At 40.2% G+C, this 22840-nt stretch overlaps 1 protein-coding gene and 1 long non-coding RNA gene across 2 annotated transcripts in view; one reads left to right on the top strand and one right to left on the bottom strand.

Annotated features, from left to right (window-relative positions):
- Positions 1–22840, bottom strand: part of LOC145424191 (uncharacterized) — a 109228-nt gene that overhangs the window by 71526 nt on the left and 14862 nt on the right. The gene's annotated exons all lie outside the window — the stretch shown is intronic.
- Positions 8483–20972, top strand: slitrk5 (SLIT and NTRK like family member 5). The gene is made up of 2 exons (XM_026158662.2): positions 8483–9402; positions 11342–20972. Exon 2 carries the CDS (start codon positions 11400–11402, stop codon positions 14025–14027), a length of 2628 nt encoding a protein of 875 aa, XP_026014447.1. The 5' UTR covers positions 8483–9402; positions 11342–11399; the 3' UTR covers positions 14028–20972.

A 22840-nucleotide genomic window follows, 5' to 3' on the forward strand; every position in this document is an offset into this window, starting at 1 on the left:
CAAGTCACGGGGAAAAACAAAGGAAAGGGCTCCCTGTGCAACCCTACCATGCTGCTTTGGCCATCAATCATGTCTGTCAGAGCAGCTGTGCTCCCGCTCTTTGGTGGGAACTCACACCAGAGCTCTACATCATCCGGAGCTGTGATGAATGCTCAGGCTTTAGCTCCAATGCCTTTCATTAGAGACCGTGCCATCGACAGGTAACGTTGCCACAGAATAAGTGCAAATGATATCAACTGTCATAATGGCACTGAAAATATTTCATTTGACTGAAGCCAATTTTAATGCAGTTATTACCACTATAAGAGGAAAAAACTATCACTACATGACATTTAACAATTTCTAATACTTTCCCCACCTTGTTAGGAGAAGAAGGCCCACAGATATATAAGGATAAAAAAATTACATCAGCTTCTGAAAAGTAATGCCTGAAGTTATGCTACATCAGTTTGAAAATGACCAATAAGAAAATCTGTTTTGTGGAGTTTTCCAGTTTTTTTCTCATTCTTTCTTGTAGAATTTATAAATCTAGTTTGACCCCATGACGAAAAAAACATGCTCAAGACACAAAGGTGAAAGTCTGATATATCAATGTGAGCATAAAAGGAAATTACTGTAGATTACAGCGGGTTCAGGAGTCCCCCTTTTTTTCTTAGAAAAACATTTTTTTGTCCTCAGAAAATCCATCTGAACATGCCTATTTAATATCATATAATTTAACAATATGTACTGAGACCATATTTGCTACTTTTAGAAGCAAAACAACGTTTTTAAGTTTCTGAGACTCAGTCTCGTGTTGCTTGAAGTGGTTCGGTACTCTAACCCATTATTTTGCCAAGGTGAACTTACAGAAAAGGATGTGTGAGGCAATGTTCATTACCACTCAGTAAAAGAAAACACACACAGTTGTAACCTGTTTTTTCTGAGGTCCATTATTGAATCTTGTGCTTCAGTGTGAGCCCTACACTGTTACGTGGAAGCCATATCTCCAGATGCATGTTTCTGGAGAGAGGAGGTCTGTCGGCTATTGAATCGACTTGCTGAATTATCAACTTCTCAAGCAGTTTGTTTGTTTAGTGACCTGACTCATGAAACAGAATTTCCTCACCCTTGTGGTTGGAGGTATTCTGTGATATCAGGTGGATATTCTCAAACAGCAGAACAGCTATGGCGTTTTATATTGCCTAGACCACATCACTGAACCTAGACACAGTACTCTCATATTAGACATCAGTTCTGTCTGGAACTATGAAAAGTTTGGATTCCTTTACAGTACTGTGCAAATTTGTGGTTCAAAACATCAGTAGGAGAACGTCAGCTCAGCTCAGAGGTACAAGAGTCTACAGCAATCAGTAAAACATGGCGGAGGTGGTGTCTTGTACTTTGAAGGCGATGTTGGGGATTAGAATTAATAGAAAAAAGAGTTCCAACTGTGCTATGGAAAAAAAAAATATGTAGTGGTCATGACAAATTAGCATGAGTTTTTTCTTGGAGATAAAATGTAACTATTTAAAATAACTGGCTACCTGAGAATTAAGAGTTATCCTTGAGTTTTTAAAGCCAGTACTATTTCTGATAGTACTGCTATGTAATTTTCACTCTTATTTATTGCATGCAAACTGCAGTTCTTGCCGCCATCACATCAAAAGCATCAATATAAAGTTTATCAGCTGTAAAACTGTTCAAGGACAGCTTCTAAAATGTCTTCAATTAATATATTTCAGTAAGAAACATCAAGAGGCATTTTGTGGGCTAGCCACACATTATTAATGTTAATATGTTTTTTGTATATGTTAAATATAGCTTCCAAAAAGCAGAAAATGGGCTTGTACTGTAGCTTTGATGGCAGTTGCATTAAATGTGGCACAGCAAGGACTGAAACCATTTAGTGGTGTGATTGGTGGAGTGACACTAGCAGAAAGCAACAAAACGCTTTTGCTTCCACATCCTATCCATCCAAGCTTGTCTCATTAGCCTTCGTTCCATTACAGGGCCAAAAACTACATCCAAGGTTGTTTATGTAAAGCAATTTCTGGACTGCATCTTGTTATCAGCAGAGGAGATGTGCCAGTTGGATTGTACTGTCAAAGTGAAATTGTTTTTTTAATTTCACATTATCAGGTTTTTGAATGGATCCTGGCCCCGAAGACCTGTTCTAGACCTACTGGGTTATAACGGAAATTGCTAGCAGCACCAATTGGCCTCTGGACATGCAAGTCAGATGAGACTTCATAAGTTAATCATACCACAATCCATATCAGGCTCTCTGCCGACAAAATAATTTGATATCTATTAAGGGAAACAGTCAGAATTGCCTTAAAATAATGTAAGCCTAAATGATGAGGTTGCTTTAATGTTAAGCATCTCACTCGTTTAATTTACAGCTATATTGCACATAAATGCAGTATTTTATTACTTAGTGTTTGTCTGATGTCATGTACTGCATTAACAAATCTCCAGACCCAGAAAAGGAAATTATTCAGAGTTAACATCCACTTGTATACACTGACAAACAAGTCAGCACATTAAAACACTGACTGAAATCTTTTTTCTTTAAATGGAAGGGGATAAAATGTAAAATGTCAAATTGGAAAGAACAACCAATAGTGTATATCCCCAAAGAGATGTTTTCTTTTAGGCACATTTCATTATTTCCTCTACCCACTGCTTTTGGCTCATAGCCTGACTACCAGAAGGCTTTTTCTCTGATATCACAGACAGCCAAGTCCAGAACACAGTAAGACTGAAGTGTGTGAAGTGCATAAAAACACAATGAATTTATGATTATTGTGATCAGCACTTCTTTGAATAACCCCCTCTTTTTTTGGTCCAATGAAACAAAAAGTTCAGTCTTGTTTCCTGGAAAGAAATATGCAAAGCTCAGTCGTTATAAATCTATGTCAAATTAAATATAAGGTAGCAACATTTCTTCCCATTTTCCTGAAAGATTGCCACACCGTGTCAAAGATGGCATTTCAACATTCAAACTGAGATCTTTTTCTGTTTTTGTTAGAAATAAACTTTCATTTTGAAGGTTGTGGACATTCAGTGTTGTGAAACACATTAGAAAAAAGTCTAATATCCATTTGGATTAATTACTAGTATGATTTGTTATAAAAAAAAAAGACCAATATTTCAAAAGTAAAGATAGGGAGGGTTTCACCTCTCTGTAAAAGACATTCTGCCTGGCAAATGTTTTAATAATTTATGCCTCAAAGGTTTAAATTCTCATCTAAGATTAAAGATGATTATGTCCCTCCCAACAACATGATATCTTTGGCTTTTGAAAAGTTCTCTCCAAAGTCCTGTCAATCAGGGTCCCAAAACAGCAACATAAATACAAAACCAAGAAATATTTTTATTCTTACTTTTCCACCATTCCTCTATCATATAGAGTTATGGATAGTTCTCTAGGACTAGCTTGTGCTTTGACCTTATAAGATTAAGAATATCATTAAACTATTTTTGGAAATGATGACTGCTGCATACTCCAGCTAAAGAGAAGACTGAGAACCCAGCCTGTTTTCAGCACATAGTTCAACTCTATCAAGCATTATGTGGTGACAACACCAGCATGAGTAACCTGCATAACTGTGAAGGCACCATTAATGCTGAAAGATATGTATACAAGTGTTTAAGCACTCTATAGAGAGGAAAGGCAATACAATGCTAAACCCTATTCTGTTCTTTACTTCAGCATGGATAACAGGACCTAAACTGCCATACATGTAGTCTGGACTTGTTAGCCATTGAATTTATTCTGGCACATTGTGAAAATAAAAAAATAAAAAATTAAATTAAAACTGAACATGAAAAAATTATGATATGGCATCTTTTCTTAAACATTATTCATTATTTATTCCTTGTGAATCAATATTTCAAGCATTTGTGGGCATCTAATGAGCAAAATTATGTTGATTTTTTTTTTGCATTTTTCTGTACCATTTTCAAATAGATATTAAATATATTAAATGTGTTTCTATAACTATTTACAGCATGCTGACTATACACAATAGCGTGAACTTTAATTTGCATTTGATATCTTGCCTATTTATTCCAAACCTATATTACAGTACAATGTGCTTTATGCTGCAGATCTATGGTAATAGCTTTTATGTTTGTATGAACCCCATTAGCCTGTGTCAAGCAGCGATTAACAGCCACACACACAGATGGTAACATATGTGTTTGCCCACAGAAATGTTCCCTGACACACGCCGGTGTGTGCTGATGAAAATGTGATCATATTTAAAGATACGTCCACACACATACTGTGACCACCATACTTTATTGAAGCTATCTAGCACTCTCCCTCTATCTAGCTCTCCCATCAGCGATACACAAAGTCATTTAAGGCAAAAAATAATTTAGGACAGCTACACCCCCTTGCTATGATGCCATGATGCCTCTCAGGGGAGCCTGCCATAGTCCTTTCCAGAGGGAGGAAGCAAAAACCCTGCCGCATTAGTTTTTTTTCCATCGTTGTATTCCAGCTGGGGTTCCATAGATACTGATTTGTCTATCCCCACAGGATAGACCACTCTTAATACGATTACAGAGCTAGAGACTTTAAGATAATTCAAAGCATCTCCACGGTTAATTCTGAGAAGGCGGCATGGATGCCACATCCGCTTATTGTCGTTCCCTGCATGCTAAAGAGAGCATAAGAGTTGACTTATTACCACACAATACTGACTAAGTGGGAAATCTCTTTGGACATGGCGACCCACCATATGCTAGATTTAATTCGATTTTCTTTTTAGGCTTTAGTTAAGTGCTTCTAAAGTTTCTTGTTCCACAGCAAGAGGGTAAGAGGGCAGCTGTGGCTTTGACTTGAATTGCTTCTTCAAGAAAGGGCAAATAAGCCACGAGTTTGCTAAAATACAGAACACTTGTAGCGACACAGCAGCATTAGCGTATTGGGTGCAAAACTGGATTAAACCTAATCCTAGAGTAAATTCATTTCTTTCAATGCAGATCTCTTGCAAATGTGTGATTTCTAGGACTAGGAGCTTAATCCAAAGAAGGGTCCATAAAGAGATGTGATGTGTTTGCTTTAGCTGAATTGTCTGCTACATTTTTAATACCCACTTAATCTAAGGTTAAAGGTTGTCTTAATGAGGAATTTGCCCTGCCATATCAATAGATGTTATAAGATGTTATGGTGATGGCTTTTAAAAATGCAAGTAGTTCATAAACACTTTATATAAAAGAGAAACATGGTCAGCTTGATGTCACCCAGTGGATTTGGGTTTTTAAGTCTCAGTGTTTGCATTATTACTGCTTCCATGTTATTGTTTGAGGAGCAAGAGGTCACTGTATTTAGAGCACAGGATGGCATGCTATAGGTTGTTAGCAAAATGGGTGCAGGGCACAAACACTGATGACAAGCAGATAAATATCAATATTTTTTCCTTTTACTCTGAATGCTTTTGATGGGCTGTACCTCTAATATGAAAAAGCATAACCTGCTTTAACCTTGTTCTTGAGTCTGAGGGGCAACTTTACTTAAAAAATTAACATTTAGTTGTATTCAGCATTAAAAATGTCCTTTTCAAGCCAGACATGTTACTCTACCTTTAACTAAAAGGAAATAAAAATATAATTAGGGTATTTCTGCATCGACCTTCCAATGGGTGCTGGTAAAGCCTAGCTGTCTGGAATTTGTATGGTGGCCTTAAGAGGTCAAATTCACTCAAGCTTAAGAAAAGACTAGCAGACAGAAAACCATTGCAAAAGCACACAAAATACAGCATAAGTTGAATAAAACATAACAGAAATAACAAAAAAATACTGTAAAAGGCATCAAAAAAACAAACAAAACAAAAGTGAAGTGTTTTTGGGGACACAGAAGTGACAAGCTAACAGTAACAGTAAGGCTACGTCCACACTATTGCGTTTTCGTTCCATTTTGGCCTCCCGTCCACACTGAGACGCCGTTTTCGCTCATGAAAAACGCAGCGTTTTGAAAACGCATACATTTGAAAACGGTGCTTTTGCGTCGCAGTGTGGACAGCGAAAACGGAGACTTTCTAAAACGAGGACGCATGTTACTCATATGATGCAGTCATGTGACCAATTAAACTAAGATAGCGGGGGGCATTATACAGCAGTTGTTTTGTTTGCTCTCAATTTTGACAGCCCTATTAAAGATTAACATCAGTCTGTACATGCTCCAGATAACTTTTCTTCAAATTCTTTAACTCTCACTCACTTTTGCAACTTTGTACTTTTGTGTTACTCGCAGCAACAACTCCACCTCATTGTTAGTCCATTTAAAAAACTTGGTGCTTCTCCTCAACATTTTGCCGTGATGTTTCAAAGAGCTGGAAAGTAAATAAACGGCAGACAGAAATGAGGCAGGCGGAATCTTCTTGCATTTTCACGCATGCGCAATACTGGAATGTAAGCATTATCGGCCATTTCAATGTGGACGCACAACTCTGTGACAACGACTGAAAACGCTAGTGTGGACGTGGAGCGTTTTCAGACAAAAACGCTGTTTTCAAATCTATCTAGTGTGGACGTAGCCTAAATGTGTATTTTCAGTATTATATGTAACAAACCATGTTACTATGCATTGTTTTCCGCCTCACTGATGAACACTGCTTCTCTTAAACGTGTCTGTCTCACAGCAGTCCTTCTTTAGCTTTGGTTTCTGTCACTTCTGCAGCTGGTCCATCATGTTATTGTGTCCCCACAAACACTTCTTTTTTGTTTTGAGTTTTTAATTATGACTTTTACAGCATTTATTTTCAATTTTTTGTGATTTCTGTTCTGTTTTATTCAACTTTTGTTGTACTTAGTGTGCTTTTGCTGTGTTTTTCTACTTGCTGGAATTTTCACGAGTTGCAGTTCATTTGACCTCTCTGACCCACCGTAAATTTACCTTTAGAGACTATAATTCCACTGTAAGAAACCTCGGAGTGTTCCTGGATGGCTCTTTTAAACTCGAGAAACAGGTGTCCACTGTGGTAAAAAACAGCTTTTACCAGTTGCGTCAGATTTCCAAAGCAAAGCCGTTCCTTCCTTTAAAGGACCTTGAAAAGCTTATCCACGCATTTATTACATCCAGATTGGACTACTGTAACTCCCTATACTCGGGCCTCCAACACTCCTCTCTTTGCCGGCTCCGGTTAATTCAAAATGCAGCTGCGCGTCTTTTAACAGGTACGAGAATTCATGAACACATAACTCCAATTTTAGCCAAATTACATTGGCTCCCTGTTAAATATCGTATAGATTTTAAAATTCTTTTGTTCACTTTTAATATTTTGAATAATTTAGCGCCCAGTTATCTTTCTGATTTACTCCATTCATACAATCCCAACAGAGCACTTAGATCGTCCAACCACAGGCTCCTAGCACAACCTAGGACTCGAATGAAGTCGAGAGGCGACCGGGCCTTTGCATCCGTGGCACCCAGACTCTGGAATAACCTTCCCGTTCATATTCGCACTGCCGAGTCTATCCAGTCTTTTAAATTACGTCTTAAAACTTATTTTACTTTGGCTTTTGATTCTGTCTAGTTGGCTGTTTTAGCTTGTTGCGTTGTTACCTATTGTCTGTTGTCCTCTTTTATTGTTTGTTTTAACTGTCTCATGTTTTTATTGACTGTGAAGCACTATGGTCAACACTGTTGTTTTAATATGTGCTATATAAATAAATTTTGATTTGATTTGATTTATAATTGTTCATGTATACATAAACACTTACAGCTGCCCTCTTACAAAAAACTTTAGAAGGCTGTAAAGATGTTAAAGTTGGGCCTTTTTAACATGGGGGTCTATGGGGGTTGACTCACTTTTGAAGCAAGCCTCAAGTGGCATTTGTGGTACTGCAGTTTTGGACTTTTCTGCTTTGAGTTCACTATAACTGGCTGGTTGATCAAGTCCAGTACAAGGAGGCAAGGGGATAACAATGTGCAGCTAATACATTCCTGAAGTGCCAAGAATTCATATTGATGGCGCCTCAAAGAATGTTCTTTTCAGCAGTTCAGGATGGGTGTCAGCCATCTTCTCCCAACTTCTCAAAAACAGGAAATCAAAGGGGGTACTGTGGCCATTTAATGACAAATGAAGAGCTCCCACTGTGTCCAGCTGTGACTTTCAAAAGCGTGGAGGAAGGCTTGGTGGATAACAGCTAAATGGCTGCTGAGTGACAAATCAAATGGTTGTTGCAGCTAAATCAAAAGACAGCGAGTTACAAAGTGCAGCCTGAGAATGCAAGTCCTGCCAAGAAACCTTTTTCATCATTATGCTGCCCTCTACGGGTCTTCTTCCTCCAGCCTCCCTCTTTTTCCACCCCCCCCATCCCCAACACACACACACACACACACACACACACACACACACATCATCATCATCACCCCTCCCCAGCACCACCAGCCCGCCTCCTCCACATTACCACAGCTTGCACCCCCCCCCCCCTCCTCCCCTTCCTAAACCACCCCCCTTAAAGACTATTGCGCGCATTAAATTGCTTTTCATTTCCGTGCTGTGACAGTCTCTGAGATCGGGGGGGATTTATGCATTTTCACGAGTGACTTTCACTGCCATGCTACGGTAATTATTTCATAATACGTCCTTCGCTGCAGGGCACGGGCTGGTTTGCACCAACCAACCGAGATCAAGTTCCACTAGTTGACAACGCTGGGTGGAAAGATGAAGCGCGCGCGTACATAGGATATCCTATGAGCAGGAGCAACAGAACTGCAGAAAACAGAAGAAGAAGAAGGAGAAGAGGAGGAAAGGGGGGGGGGATCGGATTCTCGCATCCGAGGAGGCAACTGGAGGAACATTGATCTCCGGTCGATTTGGACGCACTGGCAATTGAAATAAAGAGACCTTGGGCAGATCTATACATAAACTGGTAGGAGCCGCACCGCTGGCAGCAGACAGGGGTGGGGGGGATTCGTGCCTCTCTCTGAGCCGCTTCCTTCGTCAGTGCGCATGGATGAAAGTCACAGTTAAAATGCATGCGGCAAGTCCTGTCTGATGTGGGATTACCGCGTTTTTATTCGCCCCCCTCGCCTCCCGACCATGTTCCAACTTTGGTTTTGGCTCTTTTTCCGAGATGACACTGCTAATTTCAGTCGGCGCTGGGAGAGCACCGGAGCCCGTTTCGTCGCGCAGGCTGTCACATCATCGGCGTGAATGAGAACGTTACCCGCGCTCGTCCATGCCTGGTTTATGGAGCTAAACACCGCGGAGACTTGACTTGATTTTTTTTCTTTCCTCTTTCTTTTCTTTTCTTTTCCTCCTTTTTCTTTTATTTTTTAACCATCCGGCTGAAGGGCGGACAGTGAAATCACGAAATCCATGTTTTCACTGAGGCTGGGGGGAAAAGACCGGACACAGCCGTGATTGTCAGCATGTTTTGGCGTTTACCGGAATCAGCACGGTAAGAAAACCCTGATTTATTTTCTTGCCCCCCCCCTTTCTTTTGGTTTAACTGCTTGTCTCAGCTGAGACGTTATGCCTTTTTAACGTGTTCTTTTTTTTATTGGGAGGAGGAGGGGTGAGTGTGTGTGTGTGTGTGTGTGTGTGTGTGTGTGTGTGTGTGTGTGTGTGTGTGTGTGTGTGGAGGGGGGGGGATCTCTCCGTGGTGCTGAAACCTGCTTCCACCCTCAGTCACATTACTGAAGTTGATCCCGGATTTAAAGGTGCTTTTAAGAAAGGTGTCTGCGGCCGCTGTGCCAGTAACAAGCACAGAGCCCGCATTTCTGCGCTCCAGTTAGAGCATCCCGTTTTTTTAAAAAAGCCTGCTGCATCCGCACACGGATGCTCTGCAAAGACAAGGCGCGCTGATGCACTGGCGTTCCAAGTTATATCTCCATTATTTCCGTGAGCCTGGCTTTTAGAAACAAATATTTATTTATTTATTTATTTGAAATGGTGTTAAACTGAAACATTTCAAACATTTTGATTGACACCTCAGTGGTGGAGTAGGCTACCTGTGTGCGTGCGTTAAAATTGCGCTTATTTATTTTATTTTGATTTTTGGGAGGAGGGGGGGAATTTATGGAGCGATGTGTGGGCTTTTGTGCTCTTTTAAGGAACGCACACAGACCCAAATGTGTGCGTCTGCTGTGCACGCGCGTGTGTGTGCACGCGCGCGTCTGAGGCGGAGAGAGAGAGGGAGAGAGAAAGAGAGAGAGATCTGTAACCTTCTATATAGCAGATGCCATACATAATACTTGATTATAGAATTATCTACTCCACGTCAAAATGTAGTTTGGATCAGAGATCCTCCGCGAGATTTGCCTTTGATCAACTCCTCTCCTTTCTTTCTTTTCAATCTTTCTTTTCTTTTTTTTCCTCTTTTTTCCGCCCGTGGGCAGCAGCAGCAGAAGAAGGAGAAGAAGAAGAAGAAGGGCTGCGACTGTCGCCTTGTAGGCTCATATTCACATTTTCTATGGCAGGTCGGATATATATATGTGTATCCATTTTTCTACAGAGATGAGGACTGTCTGCTTGTCCCTGTCGATTGGTATCAGGGAACCGGCATTTTATTTTTATTCGCACCGAGGACGGTTTTTAATCATAGCACAGGAATAAACACCCCCCCCCTCACCCCCCCGTCTTTCATCCTCATGTGGTGGAGGTGGAGAGAAGGGATCCGACAGTTTCCCCAAGTCGTCGGGTATGAGGGGTGAGTGAGGTATCTTTGTAGTTCGGAGATAGGAGTTCATCCTCGAGGTTTTAATGTGAGTTTGAATCGTCAAAGGAAAAGACAAACAAACAAACATTTACACATACAAATAATAATAATAATAATAATAATAATAATAATAATAATAACAGAGACCGTAAATGCAACAATCACCCATCTCACAAGGAATGAGACTCGAGATTACCTGACAAGAAGTGTCGTTTGTCGTTTTTCCACTGTCATCTGTTAACAAATACTGGAATCTCCGAGTCTGCAAACGGTGGATGGCGATAGCTTCTTCTTTTTCTTCTTCTTATTCTAACAAGATGGATTGGAATTCAGGCGAGCTATCAAAAAATGCGCAGTGACCGTCCAATAGCGGATACTTGTGTTACTTTAAATACAACATTCTTTATGCATGTAGTTGTTAAACACGCAACTTGTTTTCTGCCACTTTCAAAATCAAAATGATGCCGACATAACACATCTGCATATTGGAAAAATATGTGTGCGTGTGTGTGCGTGTGTATGTGTGTGTGTGTGTGTGTGTCCGTGTGTATGTGTGTGAATACATCTAATGTTTGCTCTTTTAGGCTCTTCTGAGTGAGCAAATTTGCATTTCTGTAAATATTGCACCTGTGCCCATGATGTGTAAAACACAACTCGTCCTTTTCTCTCCCCTCCTTAGATGACACCTCATACTGGTACTGCACTTGAGTGAGCTGGGGCATCCTCTCCCAGGAAAAATGCATATCTGGATCCTAAAAATAATACTTCTGATTGCATCATCTCTGAGGCTGGTTGAGATGTATGACAATTATGGGGAGATCTGCCGAAACCTGTGCACGTGCGAGGAGAAGGAAGGGATCCTGACGGTGAGCTGCGAGAACCGGGGGATCATCAGGCTGACGGAGATCAGCCCTGTCCAGTACTCCATGTACCACCTCCTGCTCACGGGGAACCTCCTGAAGAAGCTGTCGGTCGATGATTTCATCAATTACACCGGGGTGACCATCCTGCACTTGGGGAACAATGATATCTCTGAGATAGAGTCGGGTGCCTTCAATGGACTCCAGGGATTAAAAAGGTTGCACCTGAATAACAACAAGATAGAAGTTCTGAGAGATGAAACCTTTAAAGGACTTGAGAGCTTGGAATACCTACAGATTGATTATAATTTCATCACAAACATAGAGTCCAACGCCCTGAGCAAACTACACCAACTAACAGTGATGATTCTGAATGACAACCTGCTCTCTGCCCTTCCTCCCAACATCTTCCGGAATGTCCCCCTTACGCACTTGGATCTGAGAGGGAACCGCTTAAAAATGTTCCCCTATATTGGCCTCCTAGAGCACATGGACAAAGTTGTGGAATTACAACTGGAGGAGAATCCGTGGAATTGCTCCTGCGAGCTCATTGCTCTGAAGGCTTGGCTGGAGAGTATAGCTTACACAGCTCTGGTGGGAGAAGTGGTGTGCGAGACGCCATTCAGGCTCCATGGAAGAGACCTGGATGAGGTGTCAAAGCAGGAACTCTGCCCACGAAGACCCCTAGAAGACACAGTCAGGCCTGCGCCGCCTAGCAGCACTAATGGATACTATCAGACCACACCAGCCGCTGTCACAGCCTCTGCCACCTCCTCGGCTGTTTTAAGGTCTTCTTCCAGGCCTACCAAGGGCACACGGCAATTGAACAGAACCAGGTTAAAGCCCACCTCCCGAATACCAGGCGGCAATCCATACAACTATGGCCCCATCATTGCTTTTCAGACCAAATCTCCTGTGCCTTTGGACTGCCCCACTGCTTGCACATGTAATCTGCAGATATCTGAAATTGGGTTAAATGTCAACTGCCAAGAGAGAAAGATTGAAAGCATTTCTGACCTAAAACCCAAGCCATACAATCCTAAAAAAATGTATCTCACTGGAAATTACATCCCTGTGGTGCGGAGATCAGATTTTGTCGACGCCACTGGATTGGATTTGCTTCACCTGGGAAACAACAGGATAACTCTGATCCACGACCGGGCTTTTGGGGATTTAACCAACCTGCGTAGGCTGTATTTGAATGGTAATCTCATGGACAGGCTCACAGGAGAAATGTTTTTTGGTTTGCAGAACTTACAATATCTTTATTTAGAGTACAACAAAATCAAGGAGGTCGATGCGGGCACTTTCCGCTATCTCCCTAATCTGCAGCTGCTTTTCCTGAACAACAACCTCCTGAAAACTTTACCTGTGGGCATCTTTTCCAGCCTCTCCCTGTCTAGGCTTAATCTGCGTAACAACCATTTCCAAAACCTCCCCGTGAGTGGTGTTTTGGATCAGCTCAAGCTGCTGTTGCAGATAGATCTGTTTGAGAACCCCTGGGAATGCTCCTGCGACATAGTGGGGATGAAGATATGGCTCGAGCAGCTCAGTGCAGGCACTGTGGTTAATGAGGTCGTGTGCAAGACGCCAAAACGCCACACAGGAATGGACCTGCGTTCTGTCCCGTCAGAGCAGCTCTGCCCAGATTACTCCGAAGCCTATGTCTCGCCAACTCCACCTACGGAGGAGCCCATGGACGAACACGTTGTCACCACAGGTGCTACTCGGAGGTTGGAACCCCCTGGCAGCACCGTCCCCCTCTCCGTCCTCATCCTCAGCCTCCTGCTTGTTTTCATCATGTCTGTCTTTGTGGCTGCGGGGCTCTTTGTTGTGGTCATGAAAAAGCGTAAAAAGTCACAGAGTGACCGTACTAGCACTAACAACTCCGACGTCAGCTCTTTTAACCTGCAGTACAGCCTCTACAGCAACCGCTCTGGACCTAAAGTTAAGGCCCCGGCTGGTCATGTATATGAATATATCCCCCATCCAATGGGCCATATGTGCAAAAATCCCATTTACAGGTCAAGGGAGGGGAACACAGTGGAGGATTACCGTGACCTCCATGAGCTCAAGGTCACATACAGGAGTACCCCAGATGATGAGAGGGACAGTAGTACGATGAGGAGCCCTTCATACAGTGTTAGCACCATCGAGCCACGTGAAAACCCTTCCCCTGTGCAGGATGCAGACCATTTCTTCAGAGGGATCCTTGAACCCGATAAGCAGTCACCCCACCAGTCCATCCCGTCAATCCCAGCAGGGGCCAATTTAGAGTACAAGTATACGGGTCCCGTGTCGTACACGTACAACCCAAATTTTGATGTCAGACGTCAGTTCTTGCACCCGGAGAGAATAAGAGAAACAGTGCTCTATGGCACAGCACCCAGTACTGTTTATGTCGAGCCCAACAGGAATGAGTATTTGGAGCTAAAAGCTAAACTGCAGTCTGAGCCTGATTACCTCGAAGTTCTTGAGAAACAGACCACCTTTAGCCAGTTCTGAGCAACAGAGTCGTGAGCATAATGAAGCATTTTCTCGCTCGACCCTCCTTGAAACAGTGGCTCAGTTTCTAGGGTGCCTTGGCACAAATACAAACAAGCGAAAGAGAAAGAGTTGAAACGGGGTGTGCCGAACAATCTTATTCTTATTTCAGAAACATGACATTACAGGAATGGATACAGCTTTCTTGAGACATGGATGAACAAAATTGCTTAACTGATGATGCAAAATCTATTTTTCTATGGTGAAGATTGAATAACACACAAAAATGTAAGTGTACAGGTAAATCTTACCCAACTTCATTTTCAGGAATATAACCATACATACGATATATTGTGAATCAGAAAAAGAAATGTTTATAAAAATCACACCTGGACATACAAGAAAAAACAAACAAACAACAAAAAAAAAAAACCCAACACATTGTACAGCAGATCATCAAAACTGTGTAGGACTATTTTCTGCTGTAGTCTGTAAGTAAGTATTTATTGATATAATCTGCCATGTCTTTTCAAAACTTTTGATTCTTCATCAGTATTACCTGTGTCATCATACTCCATCATCCTCCGGAAAAAGGCTTATGTTTCTAGTTTCATTTACTGTAGCTCTGCATTGTAAAAGTGGCTTTTCTTTTTCCTTTTTCCTTTTTTGTTTTTCTTTTCGTTTGTTTCTCGGAAAGTGGCACACCCCAATGTCCAAAACAGACTGCGTCATTTGAAGAAGATGAAAAAAAAAAAAAAAAGAAAAAAGAAGTGTCTTTGTATGCTTTCTGCACTTTTTGGAAATGGAAGGCAAGTTAGCCTTCAATGAGCTCTCATAAAGGAGATTATTATATTAAAAATGAATATGGCTATTCATTCTTAATATGTAGGATTGATATGTTATCAAAACAAAAATTCATAAATGATATTTGAAGTATTAATTATGTTGTGTAATACTGGCATTTTAATCAATGTAACACCTATTTTTATACGAGCATTGGCAAATTCTCTATCGATTATGGGTTTCTTTTGTTTTGATTGCTTTGCACTTATTGCACTATATTGACCAAACTATGTTATTGTCATCAAATAAACATGATGTCAGGTTCATATAATGTGCTTATGCGGAAACTGAAGGTGGAATGAGGCCATTTGGGTTTTTGGTTCAGCATGTGGGTTTTAGATGTGAAATCAAGAGAGTTTTCCAACAGCTAAAAGTTGTTTTATGCCATAATCAGTTAACAATATATCGGCTGACCAGATCAGACTATGGTGGGCACTCAGTTAAAGAAGATAAAGACAGTGTATACGTGCTCCACTTAAAGTGGAGGTTGCGTCGTCAGTGAGAATTGAAATCAATGGGTATTAATCAATGACCATTATGTAAGGCTGGCCTTCTGCAATTATACCGCGACAACATAATCCAGATTGTCGTCTGTCAATGGATGAGCAGGTGTTTTATATAAACATCATTTAACATCTTCGCAAAGTCAGCGGGTATGAAACATAAAGATGTGCTGGATTATGTTTTTGGTGTCGAAACGTAATAGGTTTGTTTGATATGCAAACAGTTTTGTAAGTCAAGAAGTTTAAAAATATAAGAAAACATGTTCAAAATCTGCTTTTTTTCTCCGGTCTTTCAAGTGCTTGTTTGTTAATTGACTTTTCACTTGACCCACTTAAATTCAATATGCAAAGTAGATCTATAAAAATGCAGAGGATGCACTGTGCCACCATTTTCAGTGTGCAGCAAGCGTCACCATTTAGGAATTCAGTGTTCCAGAACTGAGATGGGCACGGATCTTTCTGGAGAGGAATCAAAAGAATGGAAGAAGTGTGTGTGTGTCTGTCTGTGTGTGTGTGTGTGGCGGGGGTGGCGGGTGGCTGTGCCACATCAGACACCTTAATGCGACACTTAATTCTGACCTCAAAAGGAATAACTATGAATTTATATTATTTTAATCGGCTTTTTCCCTCTAGAAAACGTCTATTTTACGGTATTTAACTGTACTGAGTTTTCTATGCGGTGCCAGCTGCCTTTTCTCAATGACAAAAAAGGGAAAAAATCCAATGCTCTGGGTCCTCTTCTTTTGTTGGAGCTTTTCATAGAAGCCCAGAATGAGAACAGAAGGCACCATTTGGGAGATGAGGAGTCCTGGAACTGAGTGTAACTGTGGATGTGTCATACATGTAGCAGGGGATGTGAATCATAGCCAAGAAGTGCGTGCAGTTGCCCAGTATTAGTGGCCTATGGGATGTCGCAGTACTGACAATTTTTGACATTATTTATTTTTCTGATGCCAATGTTGAAAGAGGAAATCATTTATAGTTTACTGAGGTTCAACAAGGATCTGAGCAGTGCGTTGACAAATTGTTTAAAATGCGGGCAGATGGCTCTTTTTCTTTTTATCTGTTTTATTATTATTATAATACTCATAGTATTGTATTTTTCAGGATGATTTGGCTACGTTCAAGAGAAAAAAGAAAAAAAACCCAAAAAAACCCCCCGCTTTAGCACAATTACATAATCACTGAATCATGTATTCCAAATGGGCTTGTTAATACCATATGCGTGCATATGCACATCTCTCTAGCCCAAACTCCCAGTGTGGACGTTCATCACTCTGTCCTGGCGTAATTGGGGGATGGATGCACTGAGAATCCCACTGCAGGAGGCTTTAATGTGCACGTGTGTGTGCGTACTGATAGAGGGGAATGGCGGGGGGGGGGGACTACTTCCAGTTGAAATAATGCTTTTAACCAGCCAATGGCCTCTAGGTACACAAATGGATGCATCAAGGAAGGACAAAGAGTTTATTATTATTATCCTTTCCCGGATTATTTAGTCTATAGCCTTCTATCAGGCTTCTATATAGTGCATTCAGCGGCTGTGGAAGTTTTTCAGCAATAATCCCTCACACAAACAGTACGATTTCTGCAGTGGTCAATATTTGTATTCAGATGAGGAATGAAGCTCTAAGGTGAAATATCTCCAAATGTGTTGCTTCATGCTACACACGAGCCCCCATGATTTATGGCTAAAACTCACCGTGTGGAATCTGATGCAGGGCTGATGCAACACAAGGCGTGATGTAGGTGCAGATGTAGCTGTCACAGAGGCCTCACTCTTTTGCTTTGCTTGCAGCAAGGAAAGTTCAGAAGACACTGGTTAAGTTTGTTTAAAAGATTTTTTTTCCTCAGAAAACTAAAAGCAGAGGGAGAGACACTCTCCTTCTGCTTTCACACCATTTGAGAGTTAATCAATGTTGAATCAGAGTGGGACAGCGCGTGAAACCCGTCCAAGCTGCGTGAAGTTGTTGGCTCATCATTCTGCTATTTTCGGTACATGGACTTTTAGTTGGAGGCAATTATTTTCTAACAGTGTATGAAAATACCCGGCTAATTAAACATTTTCTGGATTTGATTTAGCAGACTTATGCTAAGATTATATTTCATAGCTGATCAGATGGCACTGGCAGAGTTTTGTGTTTATGGTAAATAAAATCAGCTTGATGCTACACATACACAGGGCCACGTTTACCTACTACAGAGCCCAGGGGCAAAAGAAAGCTCAAGGCCCCCTTCAGTTCCAGTTCCTCTTTGTGTACTGCACATGTATCATGTTGCCTTTTAAGTGTCCATAATGCAAAATATGTACTGTTTAGTTTGCTTCTGAACAATTTTATTGACTAAATCATATAAACAGAAATTAAAGTATTCAAGTACATTAAAGCCAGGACTTCAATAAACAGTAAAAACTTTGATTATGCATTATTAGTTGTTATGCATAAGAATAATTTTTCAAGATGTTTTATATATTTACATGTAAGCAACAAAAAATTCAAAGCATTCCACAAATTCAGGATTTAATACAAAGTAAAATGAAAGCATTGGCTTTAAGCCCTCGTACTTTTTATTGTTTTTAAGTCTTTTTTTTATTTGAAATGAATCAAATTTACAACAAAGCAATTGTCAAAAACAATGAAGACAGTCTTGATTATACATAATTGCTTATACATAAGCAATGTGTGTAGATTCACATACATAACAAAAACAGTGTTCAGTAGAAATATTAGGTTTCAGTCCTTTTACCTGTCGTATACTTTCATTTTGAATTAAATTTACCACAAAGTAATTGTGAAAAGTTATAAAGACTGTCTTGCTTATGTGTTAATGAGCTCTTATGCAAATGAATGGCTTGTCAAAATGTGTTGTGTTAAAAAAAGCAAAAAAAGATGTATTTGCTTTTTTATTTTTATTTTTTTTGTTAGGCCAAAACGGTGTAGAAAATTTAAATGAATATGTAGCAAATGGTGTTTTAAAAATATTTAATATTTGAATGGCTAATGCTGAATCATTTTGTTTCAAATCCTGAGAGCTCTAACAACACAAATTCACATCAACTTTTTTGATGATACATTTGATGATTTCCTTCTTTCTTTAACATTTTTTTCATAAGGCTTTTAATTTGAAGGATTGTATTATTGAATTGCTGGCCTGATGAAAAAAACATTGACAAAAGTGATTAAAAATAAGTGTTATTTTGATGAAATTATTATTTTTGTTTCTTATCATATGAAATGGGGGTTTCAAACTCATGTCCACATTTAATAAGCTTTTTTTAAACAAAATTAGCAAAAAATTATTCAGTTAATCAATCATTACGTCTCTTTTTTCACATTAATGTAATGTACATGTCATTACAGGTACATTACATTTAAAGGTTTTGTGCCTTTATAAAATGTAAAATTTTCACAAATAAACAGTAGTATTATTTGCTTTTATTATTTAAACAGTCACTAGATCTGAAGGCCATCCAGTTGGCCTGAATTGGCCCCCCTGGAAGGCCACATATGGCGCCAAAGCCATGTGTTTGATACCCCTGCAAGTGCTTCATTATTTTAAGCTTGTATGCATTGTCTCTCTTTTAGTTTACCACCTAACGCTGCAACAACATGTTTAAATGATAATTAGGCCAATGCGCGGCTGCCCGCTCTATACGGAGACAAATAGAGAGGGTGGACATTTTCCATATGCTCGGGCGAGGCCTCGCCTACCCCCTGCTGAAGATACCTCATCCTCAGCGCTGCCTCGCTGCATTCCTGCCACTCGGTCTCCCTGATGATGTGAGCAATTGAGTTCAAGGAGATCTGGGTAATTGAGAGGGCAGGGATGGCATCTGACAGGCACCGATGGCTCCAATGATTACTTTAATCAGAGTGGTTAATGGAATTCCTTCAGGCATGTAGAAATGCTCAAATGTTCATCAGCATTGAACCGATTTTTACCCCCACTACTACACCTCCTCTTCTACCTCACATTGCTATAATTACTGATCAGTTTTCTTTCCTCTTTATGCCTTTAGTTGCTGTTTAACACTCAGCAGGTGATGAGGTGTTTGTTCCTGTGGTCTTGTGTGAATCCACAATGGAAGTCACTGGGATGCTTTATGGTCAGAATGCATTATGGATGAAGTGTTTCTAACATTGGTAAATGTGTTAACATTAAAAGGGTCAGTCAAGCACCCAAACACAGTGAAATCTGTATACAGACAAGCGTGTGCTCATAAAAATACAGAGCACTTTAGGCTTGTGTATAATGACTGCTCAAAATGAGACGTTTATGTCTTATTATCCAAATAAAATAATTGTTCTGTTCCATGAACACTTTACCAACTTTCAGGGCTAATCAGCCTCTAAGTTAACAGCCTTACTGTCTAGCCTGTGCTGAATAAACTTTAAGAAACGATCCATTGCACAGTCTGGATCCAGACTCCGATGCCATCTGCCAAACAAACCAGGCTACTTGTTGTTTAAATTCTGTTTATATAATTGGTTTGAGAACATTTTTTCACCCTTTTGTGATATGCATGCTGGCAAAATGTGACAGATATATTTGTATAATTTTGAATTGATTTGTTGGTTCCTCTGTCCATCTGCAAACTGTCTGGCTATGTAATGTTTGTAAGAAATGAACAATGATTTTCCTTTGGGGCGTGGTAAAATCACAATGTTTTCCTTGCACGCTTTCTTTTTAAAATAGCTAACGACATGAAAGGCCAGAAATATTATACCAACTGTCACTTGAACAATGTGTTAACTTGTTTTATGTTGTGTTTACTAGCAAAGCAAGCAGCTGTACTAATTAGCAGAACTTCACCTTACATAATTTTTCATCCAAAAGATTATGGTATTCAATTTAGGATGTTACTACATATACATACACTTATTACTACCAGATTAGGCTCATTTTGCCTTTAAAACTTCCATAATTCTTCATGGCACAGCTTTGACAAGGTGTTAATGTTCCTCTGAGATTTTGGTCCATTATCATATGATAACACATAGCACCACACAGTTGCTGCAGATTTGTCATCTGCTGATTTGTGAATCTGCAATTTCCCCACATCCCAACGGTGTTCTGCGGAGGCCATTTGAGGAAAATCAACTCATTGTTATGTTCAACAAACCGATTTGTGATGATTTGAGTTTTGTTACCATTTGGTGCATTCTCCTGCTGGAAGCAGCCGTGAGAAGATGGTCATAAAGTGATGAACATGGTCAGCAAGCCTACTCAAGTCTCGATGCGTTGCGCATTCAGAAATGCTCCTCTGCATACCTTGGATGTAAAAAGTGGTTATTTGGGTTACTGTAGCCTTCCCATACGCTCAAGCAGTTTGGCTGTTGTCCTCTGATCTCGACAAGACATTTTAAACAGCTGCTCACTGGATATTTTCTCTTTTTCTGACCATTTTCTGTAAACCCTAGAAATAGGGTCAACATCAACTAGCTGCAATGTCATTGACTGATTAGATATATGCATTAACAAACAGTTGAACATGTGTGACTAATCAAGTCTATATAAAGTAAAAATATAGGAAATGAAGCTTGAATTCGTGGAATCACAGTCAGAATATACTGACAGGCCTCTGTTTTTCTTTGGAAGATTAAAATCTGTGCCCACATCATGTGCTTCAGGTTCTGCCTGAATGTTATTTCCACCAACATGTCCCTAAGGAATAATGCATAATATCCTCTCTGCAATGTTTTGTTTGAACATGATTACTCATGAGCACAAATAACATCCCACTAAAGGAAATAAGATCCCAAGGCTATAACCTAAAGGCTATAATGACAGGGATGAAACTACAGAGCACAGATTTCTACGGGTTCATTCAATCATGTCAAAATTCCATCAGGATAGTCTGACTTTCATTCCCTGTAGTCAGATTTTAGGCCAAGCATTCAAGTTTGATTTCATGTGTTTTGGAATTAGGTCTTTATTTATGTATGCATAGTTTATTTATATAGAATACTTTACTATTGTAATCCTGTGTGTGCATGTATGTCTGCGTGTGTGCACATGCATTAATGTCATCATGTGACATGGCATGACATAGCAGTAAATCCCTCTTTTGCTTAAAAAACAACATAATGGAAGTCATTCTTATTCTGCTGTTACCATTAGAGGCACCCCCACCCCTCTCAATTCAATGTGAAAGGTAATCCTGAATACAGAGTGGCTTGCAATTATGCTGAGAGCCAGTGTGGCATATGTACAATACTCTAAATAGAGTACCATATATTGTTCCCATGCTGTGAGGGAAAAAAAAAGAAAAATCGAGGGATAAGCTGACACAAATGGAGTTTGATACTTACCAACAGATATGTGTGATCAAAGCTTTTAAAGAGCTGCCTTTATATCACTGACTATGTGTATTTGAAGAGATACGAAGATGTTGTTTCATGTTTTATTTAGTCATTTTTTGCACCCTTTTTTTTCTCATGGTTTCATTTTCTTTCCATAACACGCCTGCCTCCCCCTTCCTTCCCTCGTTTACCCTATCCTCCTTTTCAGTTCCCACCGGGCAGCCTGGTTGTATTCATCAGGCCTCCCGTTTTGTTTGTTTGTTTATGGCGGCTGCACCCGTTGATCCAGAGCTGCAGTAACCCTGTTGTTTGATAAATGGCAACCATAGCATTACTGACTCCCCAGCCGAGCCTGGTGATGCCTGGCCAAAAAAACAACAGGTTGATGTATGGCTTCCTTCAGAGTGTCAAGTCATTTAAGTAGAGTCAGTCCAGGTACTGTGCTTCTATATACATCTGTGTCTGTGGGTGAACACCTTGGAATCTTGCCCTGTCCTGGTCTGGCTCATGTGTGTCATCAGCTTGAAAATTTACTGACAAACAAAAAAAAAGAAGGCCTATCTGTGATCAACAAAGCATGAGAAATGCATGTTTGTCAGGTTATTGTTAGGGAATTTTGTCATGCAAGTTGACAGCAGCGGGAAACAAGGTCGAGCCAGGGGACATCACTGTTATGATCTAGACTTGTTTTTCCATCCGGTTTGGAATTGCTTGAGATGTTTGAGAGGATGAAAGGGTTACTCAAGTGACTTTAAAGTTTTCCTTGAAGACTTGTGAGAAAGATTTAAAAAAGAAATCTGTCAAAATTGAGCATGAATTTTAGGACTCATGTGGGTAAAGCTCCACAGAAACCAAAAAGCTCACAAAAGCAGATATTCATTGCAGAATTATTATCTCAAAAAGAATTAATTTCTCAACAATACTCTTGTAGTAGCCAGTCTTAGATAGCTGTTAGCTATTTAGGTATTAGATTTATTTCTTGCAGAGATTTGTGGATCAAAATGTTTCACTAACAAGAAATGGGAACTAGGTGGGTGCAGGGGGTTTGGTTGCAACTGGCTAATCAAATGAGTAACTACTATTAGTATAACGCCAGAGGACCAACAAAGACAAAGGACGTTAAACAAAATTCCTAATTGAGTACACCATACATGGGTGAAACAGAGCCTGAAGGATGGATGTGAAC

This window comes from Astatotilapia calliptera, chromosome 23 (assembly GCF_964374335.1).
Source record: "Astatotilapia calliptera chromosome 23, fAstCal68.1, whole genome shotgun sequence".
Classification (NCBI taxonomy): domain Eukaryota; kingdom Metazoa; phylum Chordata; class Actinopteri; order Cichliformes; family Cichlidae; genus Astatotilapia; species Astatotilapia calliptera.

Bases quoted from the DNA above. Each gene is read 5' to 3' on its own strand.
- slitrk5 (XM_026158662.2), top strand. From the start codon at position 11,400: ATGCATATCTGGATCCTAAAAATAATACTTCTGATTGCATCATCTCTG.